A 14357-nucleotide genomic window follows, 5' to 3' on the forward strand; every position below is an offset into this window, starting at 1 on the left:
GACAGTCCGCTCGTGTGTGGGCTTCAGCGGACAGTTTCAGCGGACAGTCTGACGAACAAAGTTTTTCGGAATTTCCGTAAGACTGTCCGCTGAAACTTGGTTTGAGCGGACAGTCCCCTCGTGTGTAGGCTTGTTCGTCAAACTAAGTTCCGCACATGCTCAGAAAGAATTTACACGGCGAAGGTTGCATTGCAGTGTATCGGACGCCGAATTTCTCGTCCCGTCGTACGTGCCGTTCACGTCATCGCGCAAGTTTTCAGCGGACTGTTTGTTCGTCGTGTGTGGTCAAGTCCGTTCATTCAAATTTTGAACGGACTGTTTGTCAAACTGTTTGAGGAACCTAGTTGGGCGGACAGTCCGCCCGTGTGTACGTGGCCTTACTGGCTCACTGATTTGCCCAGTCTGCACAAAGATACAAGCCAGATTTTAGGGACTCCTGCTTAGACATGTAAGTTTTGGTGAGATACTCCCCAAGGGTTTATGGCTTCTAAAGGGACATCAACAAAACATGGCACTTTACTATAAGGTTTGTTAACATCTTTGCAATGTACAATGATCACCCCTAGAGTAATTGTTTTTTGCTCAAGAAAAGTGGGTTAACTCTTTAAAGTGGTTGTGAACCCTTACAAACCACTTTGACCTACAGGTAAGCCTAGATTAAGGATTACCTGTAGGTCCAAGAAATATCTCCTAAACCTACACAGTTTAGGAGATATTTGCCGAAAGACAGGCACCGCTGTCTATGGCGCAAGCGCAGTAAACAGCGGCGCGCAGGCACACTGAGCGCACCGCAGTTAACGGCGATATTCCGCGAGTGTCGGCTCCCGTGCGCATGTGCGGGAGTGACGTCATTGCGGCTCCGACGAATGACAGCACCAGAGCAGCGAGACCCACCGAGAAGATGGAGGCTCCGTACACAAAGGGACAGCAGTGACTTCGCTGGCTCCTGGCTATGCGATGCATAGTAGTCCATTATGCTTTACCTTTGCAGGGAATCAAAGAGGAAGTAACACCCATCAGGGTTTACTTCCTCTTTAAAGCTGGTTCTGGCACTTGCCTTCCCTTCACATCCTTACCACTTCTTTGACTGCTAGGATCAAGGACAAAAAAAACTTGTGTAAGCTCCGAGTTAAACCCAACTGGTGCTTACACAGGGGCTTGTCTATGTGACAGTGTTGGGCCAACCACCAAGCATTAGCACTGTCACACTAGAGGAAGGAGAGTGAATGACTTGCTCCTCCACATATAGAAGTACTATATCCAGGGCCGTTTTTAAGGCAGGGCAAAAGGGGCAGCTGCCCTGGGCCCTGTCATTGTTGTGGGGCCCAAAGCAGCTGCCTCATACTTGCCAACCATTCCAGTTTAATTTCCCTTGTCTCTGATATCTCAGTGTGAAGTGCTGCAACTAATGCTGCCCAGCTCTGCCCTATTGTTGTGTACAGATGACTCACCTACAGACCCTGTGTTTACATGTAAATAACCAACATTCATATGTAAATAGCTGCATAGATATGTAAATAAAGGTGACATCCATATGTATAGCATCACCCCTGGAGTGAGGAGATGTAACCTCTAGCAACGAATCAGTGAGCAGTATTACTGTACAGTAATCTCAACAAGTAGAAATCATGTGCTGTAACTTCCAGCAACTAATCAGTGAGCTGTAATGTGTGCTGTAACCTCTAGCAACCATTCAATGAGCGGTAATGATACACTGTAACCAGAGCAGGACTTATGGTGGTGGGGGCCCCTGGGCTTGAGTCACTTTCAGGCCCTACCTTATATACATTACCGTATTTATCGGCGTATAACTCGCGCCCCAAGTTTAGGAGGGAACTTTAAGGAAAAAACTTACATTTAAATGCCCATCAATGCAGCCTTATCAGTGTCCATCTGCAGCCTTGTCCAGTGTCATTTGCAGCCTTGTCTGTGTAGCTTTGACATTTGCAGCCTTGTCATTGCAGTCTTGAAGTTTAAAAATGGCGCCTCTGAGATACAGAGTCCTGTGTATCTAGGCGGTTCTCGGGTCCTCTCGGCGACTCTCGGGTCCTCTCGCAGTCCCGAGCGGAGCCGAGAGTAGCCAAGTGTACTCGGCTCGGCTCACAATCACGCCCATCATGTCCATCATAGGGTGGGACTGGGTGTGACCATGAGCGGAGCCGAGTACAATCGGCTATGTATCTCGGCGGGGTCAGCGGGGCCCCCTTTTGGGCGGGGCCTGTGGGCTTGAGCCCAGTCTAGCCCAATGGTAAGCCCGGCCCTGACTGTAACCTCTGGCAACCAATCGCAATAGCTGCCTGATCTGATTCAGTAAACAGTTTTTGAGTCTAGCTGATATTTACTGTATGTCTCAGAGCAGGTGGAGAGCAAAACTGCATGGGGGGGGGTGGGGGGTGGGGGGGGGGGAGTCAGGAACAGTTTTGCCCAGGGTCCAATCAATATTAAAGACGGCCCTGACTATATTTACATAGTTTTTAAGTACAAAACAGTTCCAAGTAGAGAAAAGGATGAGCATGTCCAGAAGGGTAGCCAGCAACCTGCTACATTGCCATGCATGAGCAAAACAAAAAAAACATACAATGGGAGAGCAGGCATTGTACTATGAATATTACCTTGATATACGTGCCCCAAGGTAGTATATCATGATGAATGACAGCATAGCAGACATAACTTAAAGCAATGACTTAAAGCGGGGTTCCACCCTAAAGTGGAACTTCCGCTGATCGGAACCCTCCCCCCCTCTCCGGTGTCACAATTGGCACCTTTCAGGGGGGAGGGAGGTGCAGATACCTGTCAAAGACAGGAATTTACACCCACTTCCGGGCATAGACTCCCACGGGAGTCTATGCCTCTTCCTGTCCCTGCGCGCTGACTGCAGGGACACACACGGGTCCCAGTGACAGCGCGGACAATTCCTATTGCGCTGCGAGACTCGCGCATGCGCAGTAGGGTACCGGGAAGTGAAGCCGCAGCGCTTCACTTCCTGATTCCCTCACCTAGAATGGCGGCGGCAGCAGCCGAGCCCCGAGCGATCGATCGGCCTCGGCTGCCGGCATCGCTGGACCCCGGGACAGGTGAGTGTCCATTTATTAAAAGTCAGCAGCTGCAGTATTTGTAGCTGCTGGCTTTTAATATTTTTTTCCACAGTGCAGTCCCGCTTTAAATAACTGGACCTTTGGAACAGAAGCAACAACCGCAGACACACACAGAACACAAAAAGGCATTCATTCAAAGCAAGCAATATGCAGCAAGCAATAACAGCCCAATAGAATTCAGCACTAATCTTGCCTCAGCAAAGTCTGTTTTTGCTTAATGTATTAAAGCATTTTGCATGCTATGCTGCTTGCTCGGTCTTATAGAATATAGCTGATAGTGTTCATAATTTTACATTGTCTGGCTCACCACTGACTGTAAGCATTGTCATCAGACTGAGAATTCCAGACAGTAGCGGTGCATCATGGGAGTAAAGCCTTGCTGTCTCCACCAGCATATTGATGAAATGGTCACTGGTCAAATATCCCTCTATGTCTCCTTGTTCCATCCCTGAAAACAAACAGCCCCTCCGTCACTATATGTAACAGAATTTTTGCAGACACGTTTACAATTTATGTTCACACTGTGGACGGATCACCTTGTGAAAGGAGATGATGCAGGATTCTGCTGCCTTCTAACTGCACATCGGAAGACTCTCGGTGTGTCGTAATTGCTTGTGAGACTAGCTGTATGATCTGCCCCCGAGGTCCTGAAATATGACAACCTTTGTTAACCCCTGCAGTGAGATAGAGCAAGCCACAATAAAACATATCGGGTAGCAAAATATGTAAAAAAGAACTCCCCTGAAAACCATCTGTCTTGCGTTAACGTCAAAGTCCTGGCAGGTCTTTGGACAGATGTTGTGACCGTCCATTGGGGTTTCTTGCCAAAGTTTGGAAGCCGATGTCAGGCTTTTCTTCCACAGAGAAAAGTCATTTTAGGCCAGTTTAAAGAGATGTGAATCAACATAGCAGTATGTTAATAGGATGCAAAAGGAATTTACACCAACATACAGCAGAGCGAGGATTGATCCCAAGACCTCAATACCACAGGACTAAAGTAATAACCGCTATTTGTGAAATCTAATTTCATCAACAACACTTCAAACAGCCATAAAACATGTGGAAGGTTTTAAAACATTAGGAGCTATGCATGGCACCTCCTCCCTTTGCCTGATGTAACTTTTAACAATGAGGGTGGCCACAGACACACCATACCTACACTGACTACCAACGACCTTAAAGTGGTTGTAAACCCTCCCCCACAACTTTGTCCCATGTAAATCGGCATAAAAAACCCTAATGAACACTGCTTGTAGATATCTCCTTACTTGCTTAGTATTGTTGTAATCCTTGTTGTTCTGTAGAATGAAGTCACCGAGCATGCCCAGATCTCCCCTGATTTACGGCACACTCTCTATGTCTTATCTATCTGTTATCAGGACTTCCTACGGCACAAAACTGAACTCTGCTAATCACTCAGAGCTTCCTCCTACACAACATGTGACCATGTGACCTCACATACAGTCTAAACTTGTCCATTACTGCAGTCTTATCAGCTGAAGCTGATAAGTCTGACAAAGGGAAACATTAGACATCGGCACAAGTAAATACTACGAAATAAACAAGTAAGCTATGAACAGGGAAGCAGGGTTGCCATAGAAACGTTGGATTGAGAAGGAGGCTTGGTTAACAGTACAGGAAGTGCGCAATGTAAGGACGGAAATACACTCCACTGTGGACTCAGAAAACAATACTTAAGATGGCGCTGCCTAACCCCTAGAAACAAGTTTTTTAAAGTTTCTTTAAACAGTAAGTAATATGTGATTTGGGCTGGATTACAGTGGCTATAGTCTGATAATTACTTATTATAATGGACTCAATGAAAAGAAGCATCAGAGTGGGAGAGTTTCTTTAAAGCAGGGTGGACACAGAAACCAAATTATAGTTCCTGTCTAGTTTGGGTGATCAGCCAAGTTGTATATTGGCAGCCCCTTCTATATAGTGGAGAACCTCAGTCAAGTTTTCGTTGTTCCCTGGGCATGATTTACTAAAACTGGAGTGTGCAAAATCTGTAGCATCTGTACATGGTAGCCAATCAGCTTCTAACTTCAACTTGTTCAATTAGGCTGGACCTGGTTGGTTTCTGTGCAAATCTGTGTGACGGAACTGATCCCGCACTTCGATTAGGTGCTTCGGTCAGTATACCGCTTCCTAGGTCTGAATATAGATATCAGATATTCCAACCGCTCACAAGCACAAAACAAGACGACACTTGCTTAGCTGCTCAACATGGACTGTTTTATTAGAACCAAAATGCCAAGTATTTATAATACAGTAGAAGACTAAAACCTAACCTAATTAGCATGAGCTAATTATCTAAATCAACACTCAGACTAGTTGACTGAGGGATAAGACTTTTCGGCTCCTAGCTCACTAACAATTCAATAAACATTACCATAAACATCAACACAGGGTTAATTAGCCCAAACAACAATGTGTGGAATACTATTACAAGCCAGACTAGACTCATTATACAAGCCAACAGACAGGTGGCTGGAGTTCATGACATTAGTATCTGACAGTGTGTGTCCCAACAGCATGAGGCAACACACATTATATATACATATATATACAGCATTGAATCTGATTGGCACAGATTATAGTGGGGTTCTCATTCACCTTGTGCCCCTTAAAATACAGGGCCCATAATCAGTCGGCAAGAGGCTCGCATTCAGTCCTCTCAAAAAGCCTGTGCCAGATTTTGTTTTAGTAAATGAACCCACCTGTGTCCTTGTGTGGGAAATTCACCTTCATTTCCTGTCCTGACAACAGGAAGAGAGGGGAAATCTCCCCAATATGTAATACAAACCTGACAGATATTCTAAGCATTCCCCACTATCCAAAACAAAAGTGAAGGGGAATCTTTTCTCAATTACTGCCTTCCTAGGATTCCAATAAATCCAACAATTATCAAATGTGTCTAACATGGCATATTACAGGGTCTGGCTACTCAGAAAGGTTAAATATGTCAAATGTCCAATTTTCTGTACCACTGTAGAGATTCTTACTTACACAACTTTTACTGTATATAATGTTACTTATCTTCATATATTGTAACTTTTATCGATTCTGGTTGTATTTAGACTCCCTGGACTCCCACCCCCTCTATTGTAAATGCCTGAGGTCACTTACCATCTTTGGTATATCTGGCCAACACCCTTAATGCTGATAATTGGGCCTCTTCAAACTCTTCATAATTTTGCATGAATTCTGAAACAAAGATCACACGTGCTCCCTGTTAGCCAGTCTGTAAATAGTAGAACCGTATTGCCAAATTCCACTGTTTAAACTAAAAGCGTGCAAAATATCATATGAGAACATGACAGTGAATTTCAAACCAGATAGCGAAATCAAAAATACTTACAAAACCTTACAAAAATACAAAACCTAAAACAACTGCAGTTTTTTGTTCAGTGCTTATACAGTATCTTGTAGATCAGAGCATTTATTAGCACAAAACTCCAGATAAATAACAGAAATCAGGATTGTGGATGGATCGCTAACCACCTCTGTCTAATTTTTGTTTAGGATTTTGGAAGAAAATGTTTTTGCAGTTTAAAGTTTTGTGTTGATGGAAACTCTTAGTCAAAGAACCAACACATTTTGATCTATTTTGTATATTTTTTGTTACATATATTTAATAATAATAAGATAATATTTATATTATTTCATATACCGTATTTATCTTAAAATCAGGGAAAAATCGCGGGTGCGTGTTATATGCCGATCCTCCGTGATTTCTCAGCGATTTTTGGGCTCTGGGCGGCTTTCAGCCGCCTTCGGCCCTTCTCGCGGCTTTCGGCCGCCTTCAGCCCTTCTCAGCGGCTTTCGGCCCTTCTCCGCGGCTTTCGGCCGCCTTCGGCCATTCTCGGAGGCCGAAAACCGTAGAGTACGGCCGAAGGTGGCCGAAAGCCGCGAGTGTGGTCGAAAGCCGCCAAGTATAGCCGAAGGTGGCCCAAAGCCGCTGAGTACGGCCGAAGGTGGCCCAAAGCCGCTGAGTACGGCTGAAGGCGGCCGAGAACTACCGGGCGCCGTAGAGATACACAGGACATCTCGGCGGCGCCATTTTTAAAAATAAAAGCTGACGTTATCACTGAGGGGACAACGATGCACAAGGCTGCATGACGGACAGGCTGCAATGACAAGGCTGCAATGATGGACAGGCTGCATGAAAAGGCTGCAAATGACACTGACAAGGCTTCAGATGGACACTGATAAGGCTGCATTGATGAGCATTTAAATGTACGTTTTTTTTCCTTAAATTTCCCTCCTAAAAGTTTTTTTCCTTAAAATTCCCCCCTAAACTTGGGGTGCGTGTTATACGCCGATAAATACGGTAGTTTATGTGAAAATATTATTCAATGTGGTTGATGTTTATATGCCTACTATATTTCTATTCCATATTACATTTACAGTTGTAAATTCTTCTTTTCGTGGTTATCTGTATTTCACTGCAGTCACTTCTCTCACTAAGAACTGCTGAGATAAATGTTTTACTGTATAGAGAGTGGAGGTTTTTTTTTTTTTGATCAGTCACACTAGCTGATAAATTTGTATTGATTGAGGATCAACAAGCCACAACCACTGTTCAGCATTGCTAAGCTGAACCAAGAAAGTGGACAAACATGGCTGGCTCAATGTACACATGTAGTTACTAAGTATGAATGAAAGTTATTATGTGTCAGCAGGAGGATCCACCGAACACAACTGGAAACAAGGAAGAGTTGCTTTCTAAAGACATTTCAGCTGGCTATTTCAATACAGAAAGGATGACCCACCGCTCCAAAGTAATCCTCGAGGACTGAAGCTCTGTCTCCTATTGATGAGCCCCAGGTGCTGACCATTACACACACCATGAGCAAACAAGCAGGACAAAACTCTGGATATCCGCACACTGGAAAAAGACTTGAAATCCAATCTTTAATTGAAACAACGTGGGTCACATCAAAACAAAATCAAAAAATCCACAGCAAAAGAATAACAGGGTACAGGAAAACTGACGCGTTTCGCACCATAATCAGTACTTGCTCACAGCTATGAGTAAGCACTGATTACAGTGCGAAACGCGTCAATATTTTCCTGTACCCTGTTATTCTTTTGCTGTGGATTTTTTGATTTTGTTTTGATGTGACCCACGTTGTTTCAATTAAAGATGGGATTTCAAGTCTCTTTTTCCAGTGTGCGGCTATCCAGAATTTTGTCCTGCTTGTTTGCTTATTTCAATACAGAAGATGGATTCCTCTATTGCTGCCTTACTTAGGATGCTCTCTAGGTTGTTCTCTTCGAGTTGATCCAAAACCGAAGGGGGCAGTGTCTTCTTCACTCCAGACAAAGGAGAGCCAACCAGAGCCAAGCATTTCTTGATGTAGGGTTCAGTCACCAAATCTCTGTGGATTAGAGCTGTTAGTTTGTAAATATAATCCAGCAAAGCAGTCATCATTCTATGTTTTAAAAGCAGACGTTATATAATATACGTGTGTGTGTGTGTGTGTGTGTGTGTGTGTGTGTGTGTGTGTGTATGTGTATGTATATATATATATATTGTAATGTTCGGGTGATTAAGCACAATTGGTAGATGCACGTTTTAGTCTACATCAGGCAGGCGTTTTATGGTTAAGGGCCTGGTAGCCCACGTTTATTATAAGAAAACAAAATATTAGTTCATCCAGTAATCCCACGCAGGGGTTTAAATTCATTCAGCACACAAATGAACATACCAAGCCACCTGGCTCTCAATTGTCAACAGTTCCTCTGCTTGCTCCCAACAGATTTGTCAACTCTTTCCAGCCCCCTGGACTCACCGACTTCCTTAGTCTTCCTGACTCTCAAGGTTGTCAGCCTTTCCCAGTCCCTTACACGGACTACAGTCTCCCACAGGGCAAACCACTCTTCAGCCAGCAGCAAGCTGCTCACACTCCACCACACCCATCTACAACTTCCTGTCTTGCTTTTTAAAGACACTGCCTTAACAGGTGGGTTAATCAATTTTATTCCCTTAAAGAGAGCACAACCCAAACAGAGGGGAAATATAGCGTCCTTCCAGGATCCAGCCACGGCGTCCATTACATATCCCCCCCCTGTGTTTCGATCCGGAGGGAGGAACACCAGCACCCATCATGATGGTTGGGACACCTCTGTGCTGGCTGTCAGCCACGTAGGCCCAACCCTTTTTCCGGGTGCGCTTCCAGGAACATTCCCCCCTGGATCTTAACAGGTTCCTATATTTTCCTATACTCAGCCTTCCTCTTCTTTTGGGGTCCCTGGGCTTATTCACTTTTCTTGGGGGAACTCTGCCTTCCTTGATCCCTCCTTTCAACTTACAAATACCCATTTTACCCTTCACCATCGGTATTTCTGGTTCAAAACAGTTTTTCTTGGTACCCACTGCAACCAAATCATTGTTTACAGAACGAACTCTTAACAGATCACAGCTTTCCAATTCAGTGTTTGTTAGAGGAAGACCCGAGGAGGGACTACATCCGACGGGACCATAGCACAGCTCCATCTCACCCGTTGTCCAACACTCCATGGTTACCTGTTCTAACAAACTACCCTGACCCAAGCATAAACCATTTTTTCCAGGTGTACACATTACATTGTTATGGCAACCAACATTAACACTTTCTCCCATAGTGTCTCCGGGCACCTTAACTTGTACCCCTGGGCCAGTGACAGAAAGCATCTCTGCTACTGCTGAGTCCATTCTGGGCCCTTCCTTCTCATGAGGCCTAGCGGGTAAGGCAGTATCTGCGCCCTCTACTGACAACTGCTCCGCCGCACCTCGGACCACACCAGCAGAGATTTTTCTAGTCACCGCCCCAGGCGGACAGACCTCTGATATCTCAAGCAGTTCTCTCGCGTGCCTTCCATACCAATCAATAACTAGAAGTACGCTCACAGAGAATTTGGAGATCCTGTGCCAAATGGGTAACCATTGGTCCCACCAATTCCACTGTTGGTCATGGTTTCCCAGCACTGCCTGTACCACCTGGCTCCACCCATTGGTGCTACGCAGCACCACCTGGTCCAACTGCAGTGGAGATACCCAAGTATACAGCAAGTTCATTTTTACCAACTCTAGCATTTCCAGTAAGGTTTCGGTCATCTCTAAACATCCCATGTCTAAACACCAGAACTTTCTAGGGTCTTCTACCCTGTCCAAGACATGGAGGGGCTCAGCGACTGCAGGTTGAGAGGGTGAGACATTTGAAGAGACCTCATCCTCCTTGGAGGTACTCATCATCACGGCCTGTTGCTCCCCTGGAGAGCTGTCAGACACATGTCTCACACTTATCCCTTCTGCACCAGTGTTGGTGAGCCTCTGCAGGTCATTACAAGCCACACTATCACTTTGATACTCAATATCATTTAGCTGTGGAGCTGTGGACAACACATCTGCGATGCCAGTGCCCTGAACTGCTTCTTCAGAGGGGAGGGCAGCAACCTTTGCAGGGACCAAGACGCCCTCAACCACCTGCGGGTCGACGATCCCCCTGTCTGGCATAGCAGTTGTGTCCACAACCTTGTTACTTAAGCTAGCCTTATCCAGCATGGCTAGCAATTGTTTGGCCCAGCTGTCCCAGTCCATTGTGGTTCCACCATGGGTGTTCCACAGCGTTGCATCACCTGCTGTAGAAAGCCGCACAGAAACCTGGGATTCATTAGCTTTAACTGCACATTCCTCACTTCTATATACATCATTTTGTAACACCACACTTTTATCAACGTTGCATTGGGGTGATGCTTCATCACCTAAAGCTTGGTGCAGCACACCATTTTGAACACCTTTTCCTGGTGGCATTACAGACACATTCAGCTTTGTACACTCAATTTTTGCAGGCTGAATTAACCCCTTGCCCACTGGGCTACATGTAGGGTTGTGGGGCTGCGCCCACACGCTCTCACTGTGTGAATTAGTCCCCCCTTGTTCCACCAGCATAGCACCAGAGCCATCCTGGGCAGCCTCTGACTCCAACACATGGAGACCCCATGAGACTTCCATGGACAATCCTGTGCCTCTGCCTGTCATGGGAGATCTCCTACTCTCATCACTGGTAGTGAACACATTACCAACCTCACTCTCAGATATGACATTACAAGAAATACATGTTTCAATGTCATTACACTCATCACGTTTAGCAATAGTATCACTTTTGTTAGTACGATCATTAGCATTCTCATTACATGTAGACACAACTGCTGTTTTTGTGGTTTGTTTATGAGCCACCATAACCTCTGAGCGACTCTTCACAGCACCTGCTCTCTGTAAAGGGGCACTTTTGCCTATTTGGGCAGCTCCATAGCTGACCTGGGAAACTCTCTGCTCCAACACTGCAAGCTCCTTGGAAGTTTCCCTGGGCAACCCTGCAGCAGCTGTCACTAGGGAACATGGTACCAGCACTGTTTTGGTCACCCCTAGCTCAATTTTTCCAGCCATCTGCTGGATCATAGCAGGCATATGCAGAGTCCCCATGTCCTTTTCAGTCTTTAGCCCTGCGTCTAGTTGGGCTTTACGCTGCGCCTCCCCACTGCTCTGGGTAGCACAATGCAGAAAGTCTATGTCCATTTGTACTGCGGATCTCCCCACTGGACATACTCCCACTTCATTGGATTCAGCATCATAAACTGAAACAGTCTTACCAGTTCCTGCAGCTGATGTCATAGCCTTCACTTGAGTGCGTTGTTCCACTGGTGTGGTGTCTCCACAGGCTGACTCCCCCATGTGGCCATGGAGCAAAACTGCAGCCTTTCTGGACCCACTGACGCCCCCTGTAGGTAACACAAGATCCTTTTTGATAGGGGTAACTGCAGACTTGCGCTCCAAAGCTGGTTGGCTATACCTCATGCAGGATTCAGGCTGATGTGCTCTTCTTTCTGGTCTGACGACTTTCCCTAAGCGGTCATGACAGAAAACCTTACGTTTCTCTGGATTTTCAAAACCTAGGTCTTCAGGTGACACTTCTCCCATCCCGGAGCATTGCTGGCGGCCCATGATGCGATGGAACTCTCCTCTACGAAGAATTTCCTCTTTAAACTTGCGGTAGTCATCTTGGTCCCCATCCATCAAATGGTAAACCGACCGGAACTCCATCCGCAATAAGGTTTGTAGCAGTTTTGGCCACCGGTTCCTAGGCCATTTTCTCTTTACAGCAACTTTTTCAAATTTTACAAGGAAGTCTCCCACCTCCTCTGTAGGCAGCATGGGTTGCACATAGTCAGAGGCCAAGATCTCAGCCCCTTGCAGTGCACCCCACTCTTTGCGATTCCGCTTGAACCATTCATTCACTGTCTCACAAATCACTGGCCCCTTTTGACTGGCCCTACAAGGTGGAGACATCTTCTCAGGCCATGCTGAGCTCAAGTCCTCTTTAACTTGATTAAACATGAACTTCTTGCTTTTTTGACTGCCTCATCCTTACAATCACATGCACACAGCAGCTTGTAACAGTTCTCAGCAGAAAAAGAAAAAAAAAATCTGATGTTTGATTCTTCCTTCACAGGTACACAACCTGCATGCAACATAGTCCATCCAATAAATGTATACGCAATGCTGTTCGCCTGGCTGCCACACACAGCTAGCAGTAGTTCCTGATGCGACTCACCATGGAGCAAGGACCCGGATTCCATCGTCTACATGCCCGCATTCTCCACCACTTGTAATGTTCGGGTGATTAAGCACAATTGGTAGATGCACGTTTTAGTCTACATCAGGCAGGCGTTTTATGGTTAAGGGCCTGGTAGCCCACGTTTATTATAAGAAAACAAAATATTAGTTCATCCAGTAATCCCACGCAGGGGTTTAAATTCATTCAGCACACAAATGAACATACCAAGCCACCTGGCTCTCAATTGTCAACAGTTCCTCTGCTTGCTCCCAACAGATTTGTCAACTCTTTCCAGCCCCCTGGACTCACCGACTTCCTTAGTCTTCCTGACTCTCAAGGTTGTCAGCCTTTCCCAGTCCCTTACACGGACTACAGTCTCCCACAGGGCAAACCACTCTTCAGCCAGCAGCAAGCTGCTCACACTCCACCACACCCATCTACAACTTCCTGTCCTGCTTTTTAAAGACACTGCCTTAACAGGTGGGTTAATCAATTTTATTCCCTTAAAGAGAGCACAACCCAAACAGAGGGGAAATATAGTGTCCTTCCAGGACCCAGCCACGGCGTCCATTACAATATATATATGTAATGTAATTGGACAAATTAATATAATCATAAATAAAAATATATTTTTTAAAATATTTTTTGAGAATCCTACTGGCAATGACTTCCTGAAGTCTGGAGCCCATGGACATTACCAAAGACTGAGTTTTTTCCTTTCTGATGCTTTGGCAGACTGTAGCTGCAGCTGTCTTTAGTTGTTCTTTGCTTGTGGGTCTTTCTGCCTTTAGTTTTGCCTTTAGCAAGTGAAATGCATGCTCAATTGGGTTGAGATCAGGTGATTGACTGGGCCATTGCAGAATATTCCACTTATTTTCCTTTAAAAGCTCCTCGGTTGCTTTTGCAGTGTGTTTTGGATCATTGTTCATCTGTACTGTGAAGCGTGGTCCAAATCGCATTTGCTGCATTTGGCTGAATCTGGGCAGACAGTATATCTCTAAACACTGCATAATTCATCCGGCTGCTTCTGTCTTCTGCTACATCATCAAACACCAATGACCCAGTACCACTGGAAGCCATGCATGCCCATGCCATCACACTGCCACTACCATGTTTTAGAAATGACGTTGTGTGCTTTGGATCATGAGCTGTTTCAAGCCTTCTCCACGCTTTTTTCTTCCCATCATTTTGGTACAGATTAATCTTAGTTTTATTCGTTCAAAGAATGGTTTTCCAGAACTGGTCTGGCTTTTTTAGATGTTTTTTGACAAAGTCTAATCTGGCTTTTCTATTCTTCAGGCTTATGAATGATTTGCATCTTGTGGTGAACCCTCTGTATTTGCTCTTGTGAGGTCTTCTCACGATTGTAGACTTTGACAATGATACGCCCACCTCCTAGAGAGTGTCCTCCACTTGTGTGGCTGTTGTGATTGTGAATGTGGTTTTTCATTACCATAGAGAAGACCCTGCGATCATCCACCACTGTTGTCTTCCGTTAAAGTTCAGGCCTTTTTATGTTGCTGAGCCCACCAGTGCATTCTTCTTTCCTCAGAATGTACCAAACTGTTGATTTGGCCACTCCTAATGTTGCTGCTATCTCTGATAGATTTGTTTCGTTTTTGAAGCCTTACAATGGCCTGTTTCACTTGAATGGACA

General features: G+C 45.3%; 1 protein-coding gene across 4 annotated transcripts in view; it reads right to left on the bottom strand.

Moving 5' to 3' along the window:
* Positions 1–14357, bottom strand: part of STKLD1 (serine/threonine kinase like domain containing 1) — a 133924-nt gene that overhangs the window by 26393 nt on the left and 93174 nt on the right. For all 4 annotated transcript variants that reach the window (XM_077468199.1, XM_077468197.1, XM_077468198.1 and 1 more), the window contains 4 exons: positions 8352–8482; positions 6228–6305; positions 3632–3742; positions 3403–3543 (listed from right to left, as the gene is read on the bottom strand). In XM_077468199.1, coding sequence (XP_077324325.1) covers positions 3403–3543; positions 3632–3742; positions 6228–6305; positions 8352–8482 — 461 coding nt within the window. The remainder of the gene's footprint in view (positions 1–3402; positions 3544–3631; positions 3743–6227; positions 6306–8351; positions 8483–14357) is intronic.

The sequence above is a fragment of the Lithobates pipiens genome, unplaced genomic scaffold (genome assembly GCF_037356315.1).
Source record: "Lithobates pipiens isolate NorthernLeopardFrog02 unplaced genomic scaffold, aLitPip1_a1.2 Scaffold_11, whole genome shotgun sequence".
NCBI lineage: Eukaryota > Metazoa > Chordata > Amphibia > Anura > Ranidae > Lithobates > Lithobates pipiens.